At 42.1% G+C, this 19,285-nt stretch overlaps 1 protein-coding gene across 3 annotated transcripts in view; it reads right to left on the bottom strand.

Annotated features, from left to right (window-relative positions):
• The window catches only part of LOC124789826 (bestrophin-2-like), a 472,401-nt gene that overhangs the window by 29,466 nt on the left and 423,650 nt on the right, over positions 1-19,285 (bottom strand). For all 3 annotated transcript variants that reach the window (XM_047257310.1, XM_047257311.1, XM_047257312.1), the window contains exon 4: positions 2,561-2,932. In XM_047257310.1, the coding sequence (XP_047113266.1) occupies positions 2,561-2,932 (372 nt within the window). The remainder of the gene's footprint in view (positions 1-2,560; positions 2,933-19,285) is intronic.

Here is a 19,285-nt window from a genome sequence, read left to right as displayed (position 1 = left end):
GGGGGCCGAGATCAGAGGCGGGGGGGGGCCGAGATCAGAGGCGGTGGGGGGCCGAGATCAGAGGCGGTGGGGGGCCGAGATCAGAGGCGGTGGGGGGCCGAGATCAGAGGCGGGGGGGGGGGCCGAGATCAGAGGCGGGGGGGGGCCGAGATCAGAGGCGGGGGGGGCCGAGATCAGAGGTGGGGGGGGCCGAGATCAGAGGCGGGGGGGGGCCGAGATCAGAGGCGGGGGGGGCCGAGATCAGAGGCGGGGGGGCCGAGATCAGAGGCGGGGGGGGCCGAGATCAGAGGCGGGGGGGGGCGAGATCAGAGGCGGGGGGCCGAGATCAGAGGCGGGGGGCCGAGATCAGAGGCGGGGGGCCGAGATCAGAGGCGGGGGGGCCGAGATCAGAGGCGGGGGGGGCCGAGATCAGAGGCGGGAGGGCCGAGATCAGAGGCGGGGGGGCCGAGATCAGAGGCGGGGGGGCCGAGATCAGAGGCGGGGGGGGCCGAGATCAGAGGCGGGGGGGGGGGGGGAGGGGAAGTTTGAACTCATCCTGTAATCTTTCATTCCTGAAATTCTCGCCCCGCCCCACCTCTGAGCTTTATCCTCCACTGGTCTCTGCCCTCAACCTGTGCATCCCCTTCCCTGCTCCCACTCCAGTACTGCACATGCCTCCTGCCACACAAACACACCTACACATTGCTCTTCCCTTCTCTACTTCCTTCCCCGAGTACAGCCTTTGATGCTGCACCCGGTGGCCCTAGCCCTTCCCCACCACATCCCTGCATGTTCCCACAGTTATCACTAGCATATTCCCCCAATTCTACCAGGCTAGTGCTACCCTTTCCTTTCCCAACCCACACCTCTTCTGTATTCCCACAGCCCATCCCATTTTAATTGCTGTTGACACAGACACTGTCTGCCCTTAATGGCCAGAGATGACAATGGTCATTTTTGTGCGAGTTTTGCTTGTGTGAATGTGTGAGAGTTTCTATTTCTCGTGAAAGTCACTGATTGACAGTTGAATTTCCAGTAACCTTTTTTGTTTTTTGCCTATTTGCAAGTCAACACCACCTCCATGTGATGAGTTGCAATCCTTCCATGTTCTTGTTATTCCATTCTGGACTTTCTATTGTTTGATTACAGTAGCTCTGTATGAAATTATGTCATTCCATCCAGTACTTTGCTGTATGCAGTGTAAATTCTCACACTGCGTGTGAATTCTCGGAAAGGGTGAAAATCGTATATCACGCTGTGATACAGTTGTCCGTTACAGAACACTCATGCGCAGCTCGTGGTCTTACGGTAGCGTTCTCGCTTCCCGCGCATGGAGTCCCGGTTCGATTCCCAGCAGGGTCAGGGATTATTCTTGCCTCGTGATGAATGATGAATGGGTGGTGTTGTGTCGTCTTCATCATCATCATCATCATCAGTCATCCCCATCATTGTCGCAGGAAGGCAATGGCAAACCACCTCCACTAGGACCTTGCCCAGTACAGCGGTGCGGGTCCCCCGCATCGTCCCCTACGCTCCTCTGAGTATGGGACCTCATCATCATCATCATCATCATCATTAGAACACTCAGTGCCCACCGTATTATTTTGGTGCTCACAAATATGTATTGACTCTTTTCTCTCTATTTCTACCATACGGAAATGGGCTGCTGAACTGAAATGAGACCTTGCAAGTGCAGCCCCATCAGAAATCTAAGAAACAGAGTATAATGTTATCTTTGAAAATCAGGGTACAGAGATGTGAGTTTGTAGAGATTTAAAGAAAGCAAATCTTCTACGATCTGCAGTAGAATTCCACATGACAAAGCTTCTACAAGATTGGTACTGTGCTTGCTCACATCGGATTCACACGACATTTCTGAACAGTGCTTAACGCATTTTTGTAAATAGAAAAGCATGTTTTGCCTCCTATCTGAAAATGGATGGTACTTGAAGTCACCACTCCACAACATCACGACATTAGTGATTTGGGATCTGGAAAGATTTGTCAATCGACTAGCTTCAAAAACATAAAAAAATAGCTCAGGAGTATCACTGAAATATTCTAAGGGATCTTGACTGAATAAAATAGAGAAGAGACGTGGTGTGCGGAAAAAATGCACCTCCCACAAAAGCGGAATCTGAGCTACGAAATGTCTGAAAATCAGATGTTTCGTAGTTCTGACTCCCTTACACTTCCAACCTTCCCCAAAACAAAATGCGCTTCTCGCACGTCAGCGTCTTTCGTCTAGCCGAGAAGTGATTGCAGTTGTAGCTGAGTATTTTGAGCCCTCCCCCAGGAATACAGTAGAGATGGAATAATGCGAGTGGAACACCGTCAGATGAAGTAAACTTATGTTAAAGGAGATTATGCTATAAAGTTAAAGGTTTTTGTAAACAAATTTTCATACTCACTGTAAGGCTGAGAGTTTTTCAGACCACTCTCATAAACGAGACAACAGGTAATAGAAAGTAGACCGCTTTGCAGAAGAGATTTCTCCCTAGTTTAACATGTGAATAGAACGAAAGTGTTACGAAGCACGTGCCGGTCGGTGAGAGTGAGTGCAGTTATAGCTGCTGCATACCTGCGTGTAGACGAGGGGGATGCTGATGGAGTCGTAGCTGAGCAGCAGGCCGCACTGCCCACGGAACTTGTTCAGCTCGTCGATGATGGTCTTGACAGCGAAATCATCCCGGATGCGGCCCTCTTTGCGCGCACGGGTCACGATGCTCGCCGCCCACACGATGGGCAGCCAGTGCTTCGAGTGGCGCGGGAACTTCTCGTTGAGATCGCTCATGATGGCCTTCTCGTTCTCGTTCAGCAGGCCCGCCTCCACGAAGTTCTGCAGTGTGGGGAAGCGCTTCTTGACCCGCGGGCTGATCATGCTGAACACCATCGTCAGGCACAAGCACACGTAACGCATTATAGTACGCCGCATCACACGGCCGCGTTCGTCCTGCAACAGACAACGCACTTTGATTTTACTCAATGTACGCTGTAACAACAACAAAGCGCACAACACAACTCGGTACAGTACTTTTCTCGTGGGATGCTGGGAACATCGTCAGCTACCACTCGGGCTGCTTTCTGGTGTGAGGTAGGAATCAGAGACGGAAGGAACCTCGCCTGTTCTTCGCTGGGTAGCAGCACATTCGCATCATCACTGCATTCACGATGTCTACTACAATGTTACATCGCTATGACGTTCTATATTGCTTCCTAGCCAAGAAAGGCAATAGTTTGGAAACGATATGCACCGGCTCGATGTCAACCGCCTTCACCGATTCCTACGCTGGCGGAAAAGTGCATGGCTATATCGTGCTGTTGACTTTATGCTCAATGAGGTGGTGGTAAGCCGCTTGATATAGCAATGACGCAAAACCTGGGATTTACCTTTACTATTACAGAACTGACAAACCCAGAAAAAAATTGGAGAATTTGGGCAGAAAAATGGCTTCTTCTAAGGCAGAAATTCGACCACATTTTATTATTGAAGGAGTCAGGATATGACTGTTTCCGAAATTCTTAAAGTATGGAAGATAGAAGTTTTTTTTTGAGCTGCTAAACCTCGTCAAGCAACGTTTGACGGAAAGAGTATATTGTAATCAGAGAAGCTGTAAGCTGTGAGGGGAAGTTCGTACCTGTTACGGTTTCTAGCTACTGCCAGAACTTATTAATACCATTAATTCACTGCAGCTGGAAACGACGTCATTTACTGGTGCCTTTCGAAATGCATAATGGTAAAATGAAACAAACGATGTTCATGTAAACATTACGTATTTATGTACACATGTAGCGTAACAGATATTCCCTTGACCTAGGAATTTAAGGAACTCATTTCAAGCTAGAAGTAAAAAAGGTGTGTGTGTGTGTGTCACACACACATCTGTTAATAAATAAGGCTGTACATATACAACAAATTAAGCACTGAGAAAGTATTCCAATTGCAAAAAAATTCTGGCCTTCATAGCAGACATTCCAAAAATAAAGCAAGTACTTCATTTTCTGCCTATCTTATTGATAAAGAAACTGAACTTCCTGCAGGAGTCCGTGAATATTTTATGAATAAAATAGTCTAGATCACTTACTAATTTTTTTATTTTTTACGACGTTTCAGCAACTACCATCGTCAATATTAAAAAGTTTAAAACTTATGAAAGCAGGTTCTATGTCAATACTAAAAACTGGATCAGACAGTTCTCAGTACCGACAGAACCTTCTGATGTTAGCTGTAACCTTCCTGATATCTGATAATGGGAGTAGCGAAACGTCGTAATAAGTAAAGCTTAATAATCGATCTAAGCGGTTTTATCACAAAATTGTGCATATCTATTGGTATACTCCTGGGACGACTTATCCCTTATAACACAACAGGACGGGCGATCTAATTTGAAATAGTACAAATGACCGTGTAGTTCAAGTGCTGACTTCATCTCGTCATGTTACACGAATTAACTTCAGTGTGTTAGTTAACAGTGATTAATTTCATACGTGTGATTCTGAGGCAAAAACATAAATTTGCTGTCCACTTCGAAATCAATAAAATTTTACTCATACACTGGTACTGTACCTTTACTTCTTTACTTACACGCAAAAAGCAGTAACAAGAAAATCAGAGAAACAACATAAATATCGTTGCCACAAATATATAGCACTAATTTTACTTAATAATTAGTATGCATGCTCCCAGAAATGCATTTACTCTACACAACATTACATATAGCTACGGTACAAAACCGCGAGATTCATATAGGATTATTTTTCATAGTTCACCGTTTTTTAAGTTAACAAATGGCGTAGGAAAATAAAAAAGGATCATGAGAAAGTTTCTGAATTTTTACAAAGTATGAAACGCTTATCATTGAATTGTAGCTCCAATCTTCCTTAGCGTTATTCCAAAACTTTGCACGTCTGTCGGTTGACGTTTTACACTGATTTCTCACTCACTGCAATTGAGGGTGAAATTTAAAACCATGACACTGCTTACGGACAAGCAACATAACGCGAAGAAAGGTTAGCATTCACTTTGTTTTGCAAAACTGGAGGCAATTACGTGTAGTAATTGTTTTGCATTTCAGTAACTGAAGTATCTCAGATACTTCCTGATGACGACAATGACATTGCGAAGCACTTGGGGATTTGATTAAAATATGTATAAAGAAGGTAATCTTAATAAGGTACGATTCATGTAACTCAAAATTAAATGCGACCTGTGCATAAGCTATCTGATAAAAACTGCTACATAAAATATAGTTTGTTCGAGGGTAGACACCGCAATCAAGGGAAAAATGATTGTTATTTATTTGGTTATTGCATCCTACTACAACAGTGGCTCAAGCGTAATGTTATTACGGTGACTTTGAAGATAAGCTACGGTAATGATCAGTTCCTTCGTTGTTGTTGTTGTTGTTGTTGTGGTCTTCAGTCCTGAGACTGGTTTGATGCAGCTCTCCATGCTACTCTATCCTGTGCAAGCCTCTTCATCTCCCAGTGCCTACTGCAACCCACATCCTTCTGAATCTGCTTAGTGCATTCATCTATTGGTCTCCCTCTACGATTTTTACCCTCCACGCTGCCCTCCAATACTAAATTGGTGATCCCTTGATGCCTCAGAACATGTCCTACCAACCGATCCCTTCTTCTGGTCAAGCTGTGCCACAAACGTCTCCCCAATCCTATTCAATACTTCCTCATTAGTTATGTGATCTACCCATCTAATCTTCAGCATTCTTCTGTAGCACCACATTTCGAAAGCTTCTATTCTCTTCTTGTCCAAACTATTTACTGTCCATGTTTCACTTCCATACATGACTACACTCCATACAAATACTTTCAGAAATGACTTCCTGACACTTAAATCTATACTCGATGTTAACAAATTTCTCTTCTTCAGAAACGCTTTCCTTGCCATTGCCAGTCTACATTTTATATCCTCTCTACTTCGACCATCATCAGTTATTTTGCTCCCCAAATAGCTAAACTCCTTTACTACTATAAGCGTCTCATTTCCTAATCTAATTCCCTCAGCATCACCCGACTTAATTCGACTACATTCCATTATCCTCGTTTTGCTTTTGTTGATGTTCATCTTATATGCTCCTTTCAAGACGCTATCCATTCCATTCAACTGCTCTTCCAAGTCCTTTGCTGTCTCTGACAGAATTACAATGTCATCGGTGAACCTCAAAGTTTTTATTTCTTCTCCATGGATTTTAATACCTACTCCGAATTTTTCTTTTGTTTCCTTTACTGCTTGCTCAATAAGTTCCTTCGTACATTTTTAATTTTACATTAGTTAGCATAATAGACCGTCATATCGTTTACTTTTTAATGAAATTTATTGTGCCGTCCTTTTTTAATGGAAAGAAATTTAACAGCTCGTGCCTCTCTACCAAATTCCTGCCTGACTAAAGAAGTAATCGATTTATCGTCTTTGGAACAAGGAGCGCTTCGGCAATTTTCTGCCACGTATGTTTTTGTTCTGAATTTTGTGCTGTGAATCTGATGGATCCCACAAGCTCCCTGGAGTGGTCAGAAGAGAATGTAATGCTGCTAATAGAACGATGTAGATATCCATCGTTCACGCAACCGACGTCAAAACGAGCAAGACAAATGTTCTCAGTATATATTACCGGCACGCCCTGAGGGATACCTTCGTTTTAAAATGCAGTGGCGTCTTAGGCGCCCTTCGTGAGCGCATTCTGAAATGTTACGTTCTTTTCAAAACCAGACACCGTAGGGGAAGATGGGCTGACATCAACATTAGGACCTTTTAGAAACACCATCTGAGAATATCTGAACATAGCTCCAGAAGATATTTCTCCCCACGCAGACAATGTATCATCTAAAGTTCATAGAATACGTACACACTTTTTTTGAGGACAGAAGAGAGATTTGTGCGTCATCTGAATAGCGATAAGGCACTTATACTTGCTGATCGTAGGAAAGGGGCATTGCTTACAAAACACTCGTGAGACCCATCCTACAATATTGTTCAAGAGTTTGGACCCATACCAAAATAGGATTAAAAGTTGATATTGGATGTACACAAAGATGAGCAAATCGAATGGTCTCAGGTTTGTTTCACACGCGGCATAGTGTCACAGCGATGTTGAAAAACCATTAACTGGTAATACTTGGAGAGATAAGTGTCAACCATCCCACGGGAGCCTACTAACGAAGTTTCCAGAATAGTATTATCAGTGAGCAATCTAGATCCTCTGCTTATCGCTGCGTATAGCTCGCGAAGACGAGATCAAATTAATTACAGCGCTGCCAAGCAGGTGACAGTGGTTTGTGGGTGTACAGACAAACAAATGATTACAATTTCAGAAAAAATGGATGATTTATTCAAGAGAAAGAGCTTCACAAATTTAGCAAGTCAAGACAACAAGAGTGGTCCTCCTATGAAAAGAAACAGTAGCATCGACCATCACTTCTCGTTGTCAGACTGTTAGGCGTGAGATAGCACCGCTGTCTGGGGCGTCTCCAAACATGCATTCGCTGTTCACTTCGAAGCGTGTCCGGAGACAATTCTACTCCAGTCAATGAGATTCTAGGCGGAAGATGTATTGAATCGTATTATTTTTCTTTCTTTTCTTACATATAAACTATATGTAAACTGAATGAGCTGTAAACCAAAGGCACTGCCGAAACTAAACGAAGGAGTTTTTTTGTGCAAGCATAGTGTTTTGATGCATCGTTAAATATCTGTACGAAACTGAATTAGAAATACGCTCTTGAATTTATTAATTCATTTATCTTCACCCTTTTGTTTCGGGAAGTGGTAGCGTACAGACGTATACTTCGATCCGTCGTACCAGCATTGTTAAAAATGTGTGTTTTAACCGTTCATTAAAAGTCTTAGGAAAAAGTTATTAGAAAAGGAATATTTATTCGCACGGTCGTAAGTTCAACTCATATCTGTTCATCACTTCAGTCGCCTGCATCAAGAGGTTCGGTGCAGACAAGAATAATTAACGCAGTATCTGCAGGAGTGTTCCTGCATCGCCATTGTCACACTCAACACTAAACATAGCGGAATTAATGTAAAGGTAATGACTAAGACTCGATAAGCACCTACTGAGCTTTCCTTACTTATACTAAAATTATTGTGCTACGTGTGTTTAAGAACTTGTAGACAGATAGGCAATTTCAATGGTTGCGGTGATTATTTGGTACCGCACACTACTGGAAGCAACAGTACGTAACGCAAATTACGTTTATTGACATTGAATGTAATGATATTCAAGGTCTGTTGATATTGGTATCAGTTAAAGTTCATCCAATGTTGTCCACAGATTCATAAATTACCTTCAACATTTTCTCAACTATTCTTTCCAATCAATTTTTCAAATTATTCAAGCAATTATTAATCCATTTCTACACTCCTATTCAAAGACATGTCTAATGCGTAAATTGGATGAAATTGCCACGTTATCCCTCAGGAGAACATCTAACAACTCTGTCAATCAATGCAACGCCCAATAACTGCTTGCACAAGCGCCAGAGATGGGCCAATGCGTTACTGATTTGCTCAATTTGTGCAGTTCTTTCCCTCGAATAAACCATCATTTTTTTCTAAAATTGTAATAATTTGTTTGCCTGTACACCTACTCACATCTGCCGATTTCTGTCCCAATCCTTCGTGGTGCATCGTTTTCTTTGTCTTAGATTGTACATTGTATTGTTCATCTGAAAAAAAGCTTCATATGGACAGATGCCATGTTCCGAAAGGTTTCAGAGATACAAACATTTCATGTACATTCGCTTTGGACTAGTGGCGCACGTATGTGTCTTACCCTAATCACTGGATCGGTCGTGGTAGTACACATCATCAGACAATACGCCATTAGATTTTTGTTTATGAGGTTGGATGAAGTCTGAGGTGTACAAACAAAATTTAATATGCAAGATGAACTGCTTGGTCTCATCATGAACGCTGCTGCATGCAGAGGCACTCTGACAAGCAACGCAACATGTTCTCTCAGAAGTGCACACATGCACTGACGTTGAAGGTGTGATATTCAGATATTTATTGTGAGCTGTACAATAGTTATATTGTGACGTGTACCTTATTGTTTCATGGTGAATGAGTTAAAAATACGTATTTTTCAATGTATATTTTGTAAAGCACGTGTTGTATTGTTTACTAACTGCTGTACATGTACATGCAGAAGGTGCAACAGGTCTACTAAAGAGACTGCTTACACCACACTTGTCCGCCCTATTCTGGAGTACTGCTGTGTGGTGTGGGATCCGCATCAGGTGGGACTGACGGATGACATCGAAAAACCTCATTAGAAGGGCAGCTCGTTTTGTATTATCGCTAAATAGGGGAGACAGTGCCACAGACATGATACGTGAATTGGAGTGTGTGAGGTAACGGGCGAGTTGCGCCCTGGAAATATTTGGAGTTGCCGTGGCCGCATGGGCCGCTCGGCAGGCCGAACACGTGGTGCCGGACGTTGGCCGAAGCAAGAGGGGTCCAGCCGCATGACTAGGAATTCCATGGTGACGCTGTGTTGATGAAGGAGACACGCTGGGAGTGCCAAAGAAGGCAGACTTTGTGAAACCTTAATGGCAGACATTTCACAGTTCGTATAGAAATTAATAGTAGCCGGATGAATCACGATATCTCAAAAAGAAACATATACATTACCATTATTTGCACGACGATTCTGATGGTGTAATCAGATTTTCAATATATTTATTAGTTTAAAGTTTAGTATCTGACTGTAAATTATACAAGTAACACCCAGCAACGAATTTCCAAAGTCTAAACGGTTCATCGGATTTCTTCGATCTACATGTCTTTAGACAGCTATTAGTGTAAACCAAAATTGGTATGAATTACAGGCATGTAACTTGAATAGTACACGAGTTACCCGAGGTCAAAGTGGCTGATTACTATCGATCGCGTCAGGCCGTAAGTACTCCACAGTTCCACGAATGAACGGTAGCAGCATGCTTATAAATATATTTATTCATCTATGTCTTTGTTTATATCCAATATACACTATTCATGAAGAAATCGGTCAAGTATTTACTGTGTTTTAGAAAGCACATAGACATTAAGGCTACTGGCCTACCATTTGTTCTATTCCTTTGATATATGTTTGTTTAATTTGTTTATGTATTTACTAATGTGTGTTGGAGAGTGTTTATGGTCCAGCTGTAGGAACATTGACTTAATTTCAAGTCATTTAAATGTAAATCCCGTATTTCGTATGCGTTTCAATATGTTTGTGAGTGTACGTTGGCTTTGAGACATGGAGGGAGCACTCTAGCCAATCACAGCACTCGTTACTAACAAGGGAACCTCCCCATCGCACCCCCCTCAGATTTAGTTATAAGTTGGCACAGTGGATAGACCTTGAAAAACTGAACACAGATCAATCGAGAAAACAGGAAGAAGTTGTGTGGAACTACGAAAAAAATTAGTAAAATATACAAACTGAGTAGTCCATGTGAAGATGGGCAACATCAGGGAGACTGTGAGGCAAGCTGCTCCGTGGTCCCGTGGTTAGCGAGAGCAGCTACGGAAGGAGAGGTCCTAGGTTCAAATCTTCCTTCAAGTGAAAATTTTAATTTTTTTATTTCCAGTTTATGTGACAAACTCTTGCGTTTTCATCACTATTTTGGGAGTGATTATCACATCTACAAGAAAACCTAAATCGGGCAAGGTAGAAGAATCTTTTTACCCATTCGCCAAGTGTACAAGTTAGGTGGGTCGACAACATATTCCTGTCATGTGACGCACATGCCGTCACCAGTGTCGTGTAGCATGTATCAGACGTGTTTTCCCGTGGAGGAATCGGTTCACCTATGACCTTGCGATCAAATGTTTTCGGTTCCCATTGGAGAGGCACGACCTTTCGTCTACTAATCGCACGGTTTTGCGGTGCGGTCGCAAAACACAGACACTAAACTTAATGCAGTGAACAGAAACGTCAATGAACGAACGGACAGATCATAACTTTGCGAAAATAAAGCAAGTAAAATTTTCAGTCGAGGGAAGACTTGAACCAAGGACCTCAGGTTCTGCAGCTACTCACGGGACCACGGCGCTGCTGAGCTCGCACGCTCCTAGATGTTGCCTATCTTGCGTATGGACTACTCAGTATGTATATTTTTCTAATTTTTTTCACTGTTCCACACAACTTCTTCCTGTTTTCTCGATTGATCTGTGTTCAGTTTTTCAAGGCCTATCCACTGTGCCAACTTATAACTAAATCTGAGGGGGGTGCGATGGGGAGGTTCCCTTGTAAGAGAGACGTATGGAGGTTGGGGAGGAGCATCGTTTCCGGAGAGGACACGAGGTAGTTCTGAGCAGTGCGGCGCGGGGGACAGTCACACAGGACACGGGGAGTCAGACAGTGCGGCACCAGGGGTACGGCACATGACATGGGAGGTGCTGGACGCGATGATGCGACAGACGTAGGGTCGCGTGCAGAGACTTGGAGAGTGTGGAGCCGTTTGCGCGTGGTCACGGCAGATAGAAATAATTCGGAGTGCCGACTTGTGCACGTGTGAGATTTCCGTGGCTTCTACGGTGAAGACGTAGTATGCGTTTAGAAGTGAATATCTCGCGAGCTATGTTGTTGTTCATAACTAATTACGTGCAGTAGGAATCTATTGTTTCCCTGTTATTCAACTTTATTTTACTTAACTCCTAGACCATCGACATCAATAAGTGTTTTGCAGAAATATACCACTTTCTCAAAAGTACTTCTACTAATGTACTCATCATTTAAAGTCAGTAAGATAATACCTGCAGATTTTATTTAATTGCAATCTTTCATTTATAAATTTCTACATTACATTCGCAATTGCCGAATGATAGGAACCTTCGACCATTCGATTGATTTGTATATTCTTATTGTATACTGTAGACCCAGCAGTATTTGGCCTGTAATGCGGCAACTATGTATCCCAGCCTCTAGACAACGAAACCAGCCAACACCTTTAATATTTTAACTTTAAGTCAGAGGGTACGTAGTTGAGGGCCCATCACCTCATTGTATTTGAAAGCCCACAAGTGACAATTATTAAAACAAAGGCGTTTTTCGTTGCGACAGGATCTTCACATAAAATTTCAATCAGTTTTCTCCTCCAATTGCGAAAACATTCTGTTGACACCCACCTACATATGGAGAAATGATAATCACGATAAAATAAGAGAAATCAGGACTCACACACAAAGATTTAAGGGCTCGTTTTTCCCGCACGTCGTTCGAGAGTGGAACGGTAGAGCGACAGCTTGATGGTGGTTCACTGAACCCTCTACCAGGCACTTTATTGTGAATAGCAGAGTAATCACGTAGAGGTAGATGTAAACCTGATGAAGTACTGAATATAAATAACAATGTGCATCAATTATGTTTTATCTCTGAACTGTCCGGCCCCGGTAGCTGAGTGGTCAGCGCGACGGAATGTCAATCTTAAGGGCCCGGGTTCGATTCCTGGTTGGGTCGGAGATTTTCTCCGCTCAGGGACTGGGTGTTGTGTTGTCCTCATCGTCATCATTTCATCCCCATCGACGCGCAAGTCGCCGAAGTGGCGTCAAATCGAAAGACTTGCACCCGGCGAACGGTCTACCCGACGGGAGGCCCGAGTCAAACGACCTTTTTTTTTTAAATCTCTGAACTATTCGGAATAGGTCCTATTACCGTATGAAGTTTTTTGCTTCAAACGATCGTTCCTGCCATGTCCATGAGTACTGACCTTTCCTCCTGGAACATCTTGTATGTAGATGTAAAGTGTAAAGTGTTTCTGTCTACTTGTCAAAACCGTATCCTGTTTGACGGGTAGGAGCCGGCTCTTCACAACAAACAAGGAATGACAGTGAATTAACGTAGGCCAATTTTCGTTCTCTTCTGGCAATTTAATCTTGCAAAGATACCTTTGAAGTGGGCCTAAGAAAGCACGGCACTGTGGTGATACTGTAAGTAAGAAAATTGTCCATAAAATGAACAGCTTCGCCGTTTTGCCAACGAAACGACAGACAATGCAAAAAATCGAGCATCTAACCTTGTGTTCGATAGATTTGTAATAAATTTGCGAATACTTTCTGGTGTTTATAGCTGTTGCAGACTAAACAGGGCACCATCTGACGGATTCAATTTTATGTAACTACGGTATCAAGGAACTGTCCACGGACAGTGCAATTTGTCAATTATTCTCTGGCACCAGCCAATCATCACTTTTATCTAAGTGTGAAACTTGGTGCAATTATGAACACGAGGCAATTCTGCCCTTAAACTGTAGTTTTATGTGCGTTTCCTGCAAAATCATGAACTAGCCAACTTTATTTCCTTTGTTATAGAGGGCTGCTATAGACGTTCATTTGTTTTCCAAACTCTACATTCTCCTAAGTATTGCACGTACAAATATGATTGATGCATGACTAGAACTGAAAAATCTGCATTTTCACTTTACAAATTTTCTATGAGTATCTCCCATTCAGATAGGCTGGACTGTGAATTTCTGGGAAATGATCCACTCGCGTAGTGGCCAAAGAAGTCAATAAAACAGTTTGCAGTAGATTAAAAAAATTCCGCGGTTGGTTGAGACAAACTGGAAAAAGTGTAACAGCCCCTTTTAGATCAACATTTCTCGCAGTCCATATTGATTATCAGGTTAAATAACACTTAACATTCGCTACGGAGAGATTAAAAGAGGACTTAAAAAAATGGTTCAAATGGCTCTGAGCACTATGCGACTTAACTTCTAAGGTCATCAGTCGCCTAGAACTTAGAACTAATTAAACCTAACTAACCTAAGGACATCACACACATCCATGCCCGAGGCAGGATTCGAACCTGCGACCGTTGCGGTCGCTCGGCTCCAGACTGTAGCGCCCAGAACCGCACGGCCACTCCGGCCGGCTAAAAAAACGGAAAACATTTCTGCGCAGCTAATCAAACACAATTTACCAACAAACTGTAATTTTGGTGACACCGAACACACTGCAGGTGAAGTACGGGGAAAGGTAAATAAGCTATGGATGAAACGTGTTTCTTTTCATATTTCCCGATTTATTAAAAAATATCATTTACGTAATGTCCATCCATGCATTTTACCTCCCTACAACTGATGTAACTCAATTCGTGCTAAAATATTCCATTATTCCCTTACTTTCGTCTGTCGGATCTTTTTCCTATGATCGCCCATACAAGTAGCTTCCACGGCTTCTAAGTATGACGGCAAAATTCCAATCTGTTTTGCATTATCGGGAAATAGGGGTGAGAGTGTCACTGAATTGATGCAGTATTTGGGATGGGCATCATTAAACCAAAAGCGTTTTTCGTTGCGGAGAAATCTTCTCACGAAATTCCAATCACCAACTTTTTCCTCCGAATGCGGAAATATTATGCTGACGCCGATCTACATGGGAGAAACGATCACCATGATAAAATAAGAGAAATTAGAGCTCGTACGGCAAAATATAGGTGTTTGTTCTTTCCACGCGCTATACGAGATTGGAATAATAGATAATTGTGAAGGTGGTTTAATGAACCCTCTGCCAGGCACTTAAATGTGACATCCAGAGTATCGATGTAGATGTTGGTGTATTCTAATCCTTTTCAAGTTACTCTAACAGAACACTTAATGTCCAAAGTGGCGCATAGCGCTCGGAAGAGAGAAACTTCAATCGACTGGTTGTCCACCGGTTCTCTCCGGGTTGTCTGAACAGCGCCAAGCCGCTGCCGTGATTGTAACTTACAGCCACGGTTCATTTCCTGCCAAATGACGCAAGTTGCTCCAGTCCTAGCCCTCCCTCCATGTGTGTGTGTGTGTGTGTGTGTGTGTGTGTGTGTACGCTTGTAGAGCAGTCAGACAAAAACACTCATTGCTTCCGACGCTACGCACGCTTCTGGAGAAACACCCACTCACAAACAAACAAAATTTATTCAAGAGCTACGACAAAGAGACATTCATTTGTAAGAAACTACAAATTAACAAATTCAACTTCTACAGCCCCCTCCCCCCCCCCCCCCCCCAAGCTGTGCAATTTCCGTTAAATTGCGGTTGCGATTGACCCAGATTTCTGATGGTGAAAGAATTTCACCTTCGACATCCATCCGATAACCAAGGAAAGTGCACCTGGAATGCACACATGTAATATTGATCATGGTAACCAGTTCTTAGGATGGAGACAAATTATGTTATTCCATAAACATAGCTATTTGGTAGCACCAGGTTTCACTTTCTTCCTTCTTTCAAACTCTTCCAGAGTCACAGAGACAACTGAATGTTACTTGGAATGGAACTAGAGTGACGTGGAGCAATGTTATACATTTAAATATCTTTGAGTAGTCCTGAACTGAATTTTATATTTCCAGGAAAATCGTAAAAATCATCAAAAAGGAATTTCTCAGCAGGTAAGATTCCTCTTCGCGGCATTGTCAGCTCTATATTCTGTAATTGTATTATTTTCATTTCTATGTAGCAGCGTGGCTGACATCCCTTAGTGTATGCAAAACGGATGAGCAATGCAACAAATGAAACCTGTCGAGTCATCGTCGGATACTAAAAATCAGTCCGAACATACCATCTGAAACAGCACCACTACCAGTGAGAAGGGATGTTGCAACTAAAATTGAGGTCACCCAATTCATTCACAGCGCAAGACATCCACAACAAGATCACCATCCGCCAGAGAAGTCTGTTAACAACTACTAAACCGTGTAAAAATGGGCCATCAATAGCAAAACGGTGATCAGCGACACGCCAGCGCCGCGGGAAATAATAGTAAGGGCGTATGAAGAGCCCATGACAAGAGAGGATCACATGGAAAGCCCTGAATCATCTTCGTAGAGACTTGGCAAGATACGTCTAGGGCGCCTGAATCTCCCATAATATACTGCATTCGGTGTCCATCATCTTGCACCCTTTAAAATTTCTAACACTTGCCTCAATTACGACATTAATTATTCTTTTTTTATCTCAGGCTCTGGCCTATCAACAGCTCCCTTCTTTAAACCGAACTGGCTATGGAACTTTTTTCGCCAGTTCGATTTGGTACCTCTTCATTAGTTATTCAATCTACCCACATAATCTTCAGCATCTTTCCGAAATATCACATTTCAAAAGTTAACTATTTTCTTTCTATCTGTACAGTCTACCGTCCATGTCTCGTTTCCACTCAAGATTACACTCCAAACAAATACTTTCACAAATGACGCTATAACACTTAATGCAATTTGGAGACGTGGATGTTATTTGAAACACTTAAGTTTTTATTCGATGTTAACAAAATCTCTCTTTATCAGAAATGCTTTAATTGCTGTTGCCAACCTGCATTTCATATGCCCTTTACTTTCGCCTTCGTCACCTTGTTTTCTGTTCGAACAGTAAAAACTAATTTCAGCGTCTCATTTCGTCTGCCTTCCTTTCTCTACATTTCATTATCCTTGTTTTGCTTTTATGTATATGCTGTAACCCCTTTTCAAATATTGATGCTACGATCAACGTATCTTTTAAAATCTTTGGTGTATCTGATCCGAATTACAATATGGTCGGTAAATCTTAGAAGTTTCAAAATTTCTTTTTCGGTAATTACAATTCTCTTTCCAGATTTTTTTTTCCTTCCTTTAATTCTTGCTGAATGTATAGACAGAGAAAACTACTACTGACTGCTTACAACGCAAGTGTAAACACGATGAGACATTGTGGGTCAAAATGCAGAGTTTTCTTGAAATTACATACAGAAAACAATTATAACCATTAACTTTCCCCAATGCATTTCGAGGTATTACACTCTGATCTTCAGGTGGTTCAGTCGATCACATTAAATTTATTTTTCTGTTTGCAACCTGAACATTTGTTCCGTAAATGTTCCAACAAAGGGAACACTGTAGGTCGTTGTAAATCAGGGTGTATACGCGGACATGGAAAAAAAAAATCCCGAATTTTTCTCGGATCTCCCGATTAAAAATACATTTTCTCCCGGGTGAAAATATACTTTTGCCATGTTAAGTGACAGTATACTTTCCTTCGGAACTGTAAAACTTATTCTTTGATAGGATATGGTTTTATACAGCAGCGTAGAATTTTCCGGCACTTTAGAAAACGATACTCAGGGGAGAAAAAACACGTTTCGGAAAGATCTTTGATGTGCAGCAACATGTACGCTGCATATTTTCGTATTACGAAAGTATAGGTTGGTTGTTTGCGGGAAGAGACCAAACAGCGAGGTTATCGGTCTCATAGGATTAGGGAAGGATGGGGAAGGAAGTCGGCCGTGCCCTTTCAAAGGAACCATCCCGGCATTTGTCTGGAGCGATTTAGGGAAATCACGGAAAACCTATATCAGGATGGCCGGACGCGGGATACGAAAGTATAAATTGGAATTCCACAAACAGGAAAAGTTAATGGTTTAAATTAATATACATGGTGTTGCTACAAGAAAAGCAAAGCTTTCGCATATAATATTTGTCTCTAAGACTAATAAGCTACAAGAGAAGCTAAGCTTTCACATATAATGTTGATCTGTTTAGAGCATGTTACGCTTTAAGATACATCACACAAATACGCCAGCTAAATTTTTAATACTGACATAAATCTCTGATCTGGACTCTAAATTCTTCTAAATGGCTCGTCATCAAAGAGTTGACTTTTTTGAAAGAGACCAAACACACTTACGATTTAAGAAATTCATCGTACATTCTCGCACATAGTTCATCTTGCGTAAAAGGAAATTTACTTTGAAAATAACGCTTTCCGAACAACAATTCGCAATATTTTCCCGTGACCTGTTAGAAATAGATCCATTTCAGCAGTTGCCAGAGAGCGCCAGGTAAGAGGCGTCACCGCGCTTGCGCAGCTACGGTGACGTAAGAAGCCCGTATGTTCGTACGTGTAAAACATGATAAGATCTTACATTGTGTCATAAAAGAAACAAGACATTAGAGGATACTCTAAGAGCGTCGGAATTTCGTGAACCATACTAAAATGCATACTTCGCCTTACAGTGCATATTCGTATGTCCAGATGCCCTATGACGTAGGCCTCGACCAAACATTAAGCTTTTCAGTGTGGTTTTTGGAACGAAATTTTCTTGGACTACCAGTACTGTATTATCTCATGTTTGGTTCTTTATTATGGTATAATGCCATGCGTGCTATAAGATAAAAACGTGCACCTAACATGCAGCGAACAGTTGAAACTAGTCAATAGTGTGGAATAAATTGACTGCCTCAGCAGGAAAGCTTAATAAAAGCCAAATTTATTTATCAAACCGACAAAAATAACTTCATTGTTCTGCAAAGCGATTAATGCTTGACTGTCAGAAAGGTGGAAATAAAATAAAATCTGAAACTAGTAACATATTTTAGTGTTCCGCAATCATGTGAATGTATTTTAACTCACTTGATAGCTCGCAGCCACAGAAATCCGTCTTGTTTTCATTTGACTTGAGAGCAGTAAACGAAGAGGGAACAGAAAAATCACTAAATGTAGAACGGGTCACGTGGAGACTACCTTACCCTCTCCCCCTTAAATGAGTCATATAAGAAACCTAAAATCAAATTGTATTAAAACTCGAAAGCGTAAAAAATCAAATAAAAACAGACTATCGCGTTTTCTGGTTTTTAATCGTTAGCAACCGATTTCGGCCCTTTCATCAGACCATCTTCAGGCTTTCCCCGCCATTATGGCAGACTAATGGGACAAATAAACAGCTGATGGTTAAACGGCTGGTGGTTAAACGGCTGGTGGTTAAAAAGCACTTGATAAAATACTTTACGGTTGTTGAACCTCACCTTATTGGAAGATCATTAAAACAAAGGCGTTCTTCACTGCGGCAGGACCTTTTCATGAAATTTCAACCACCAATTTTCTCCTTAGACTCAGTATTTTCTTAGTGGCTACCTACACAGGGAGAAATGCTCGTCATAACGAAATAAGACACATCATAGCCCACACGGAAACATATAAGTGTTCGCTCTTCCAGCGCTGTTCGAGAGTGGAACGGTAGAGTACAAGCTGAAAGGCGGTTCAGCAAACCCTTCGCCAGACACGTAATTGCAGTGTAACGATGAAGATGTAGATATTAGAAATAAGTATTTTGTTCATACAACTTTTTCAGGCTCAGTTTTTCCTTTCACCAAAACTTTTTATGTTTAAGATAAAGCTTTACCTTCCACTTGCGGCCGCGCGGGATTAGCCGAGCGGTCTAGGGCGCTGTAGTCATGGAGTGTGAGGCTGGTCCCGGGGGAGGTTCGAGTCCTCCCTCGGGCATGGGTGTTTGTGTTTGTCCTTAGGACAATTTGGGTTAGGTAGTGTGTAAGCTTAGGGACTGATG

Source organism: Schistocerca piceifrons, chromosome 3, assembly GCF_021461385.2.
Source record: "Schistocerca piceifrons isolate TAMUIC-IGC-003096 chromosome 3, iqSchPice1.1, whole genome shotgun sequence".
Lineage (NCBI taxonomy): Eukaryota > Metazoa > Arthropoda > Insecta > Orthoptera > Acrididae > Schistocerca > Schistocerca piceifrons.
The sequence above is the reverse complement of the archived record's forward strand: the minus strand, read 5'-3'. Positions and strand labels throughout refer to the sequence as shown.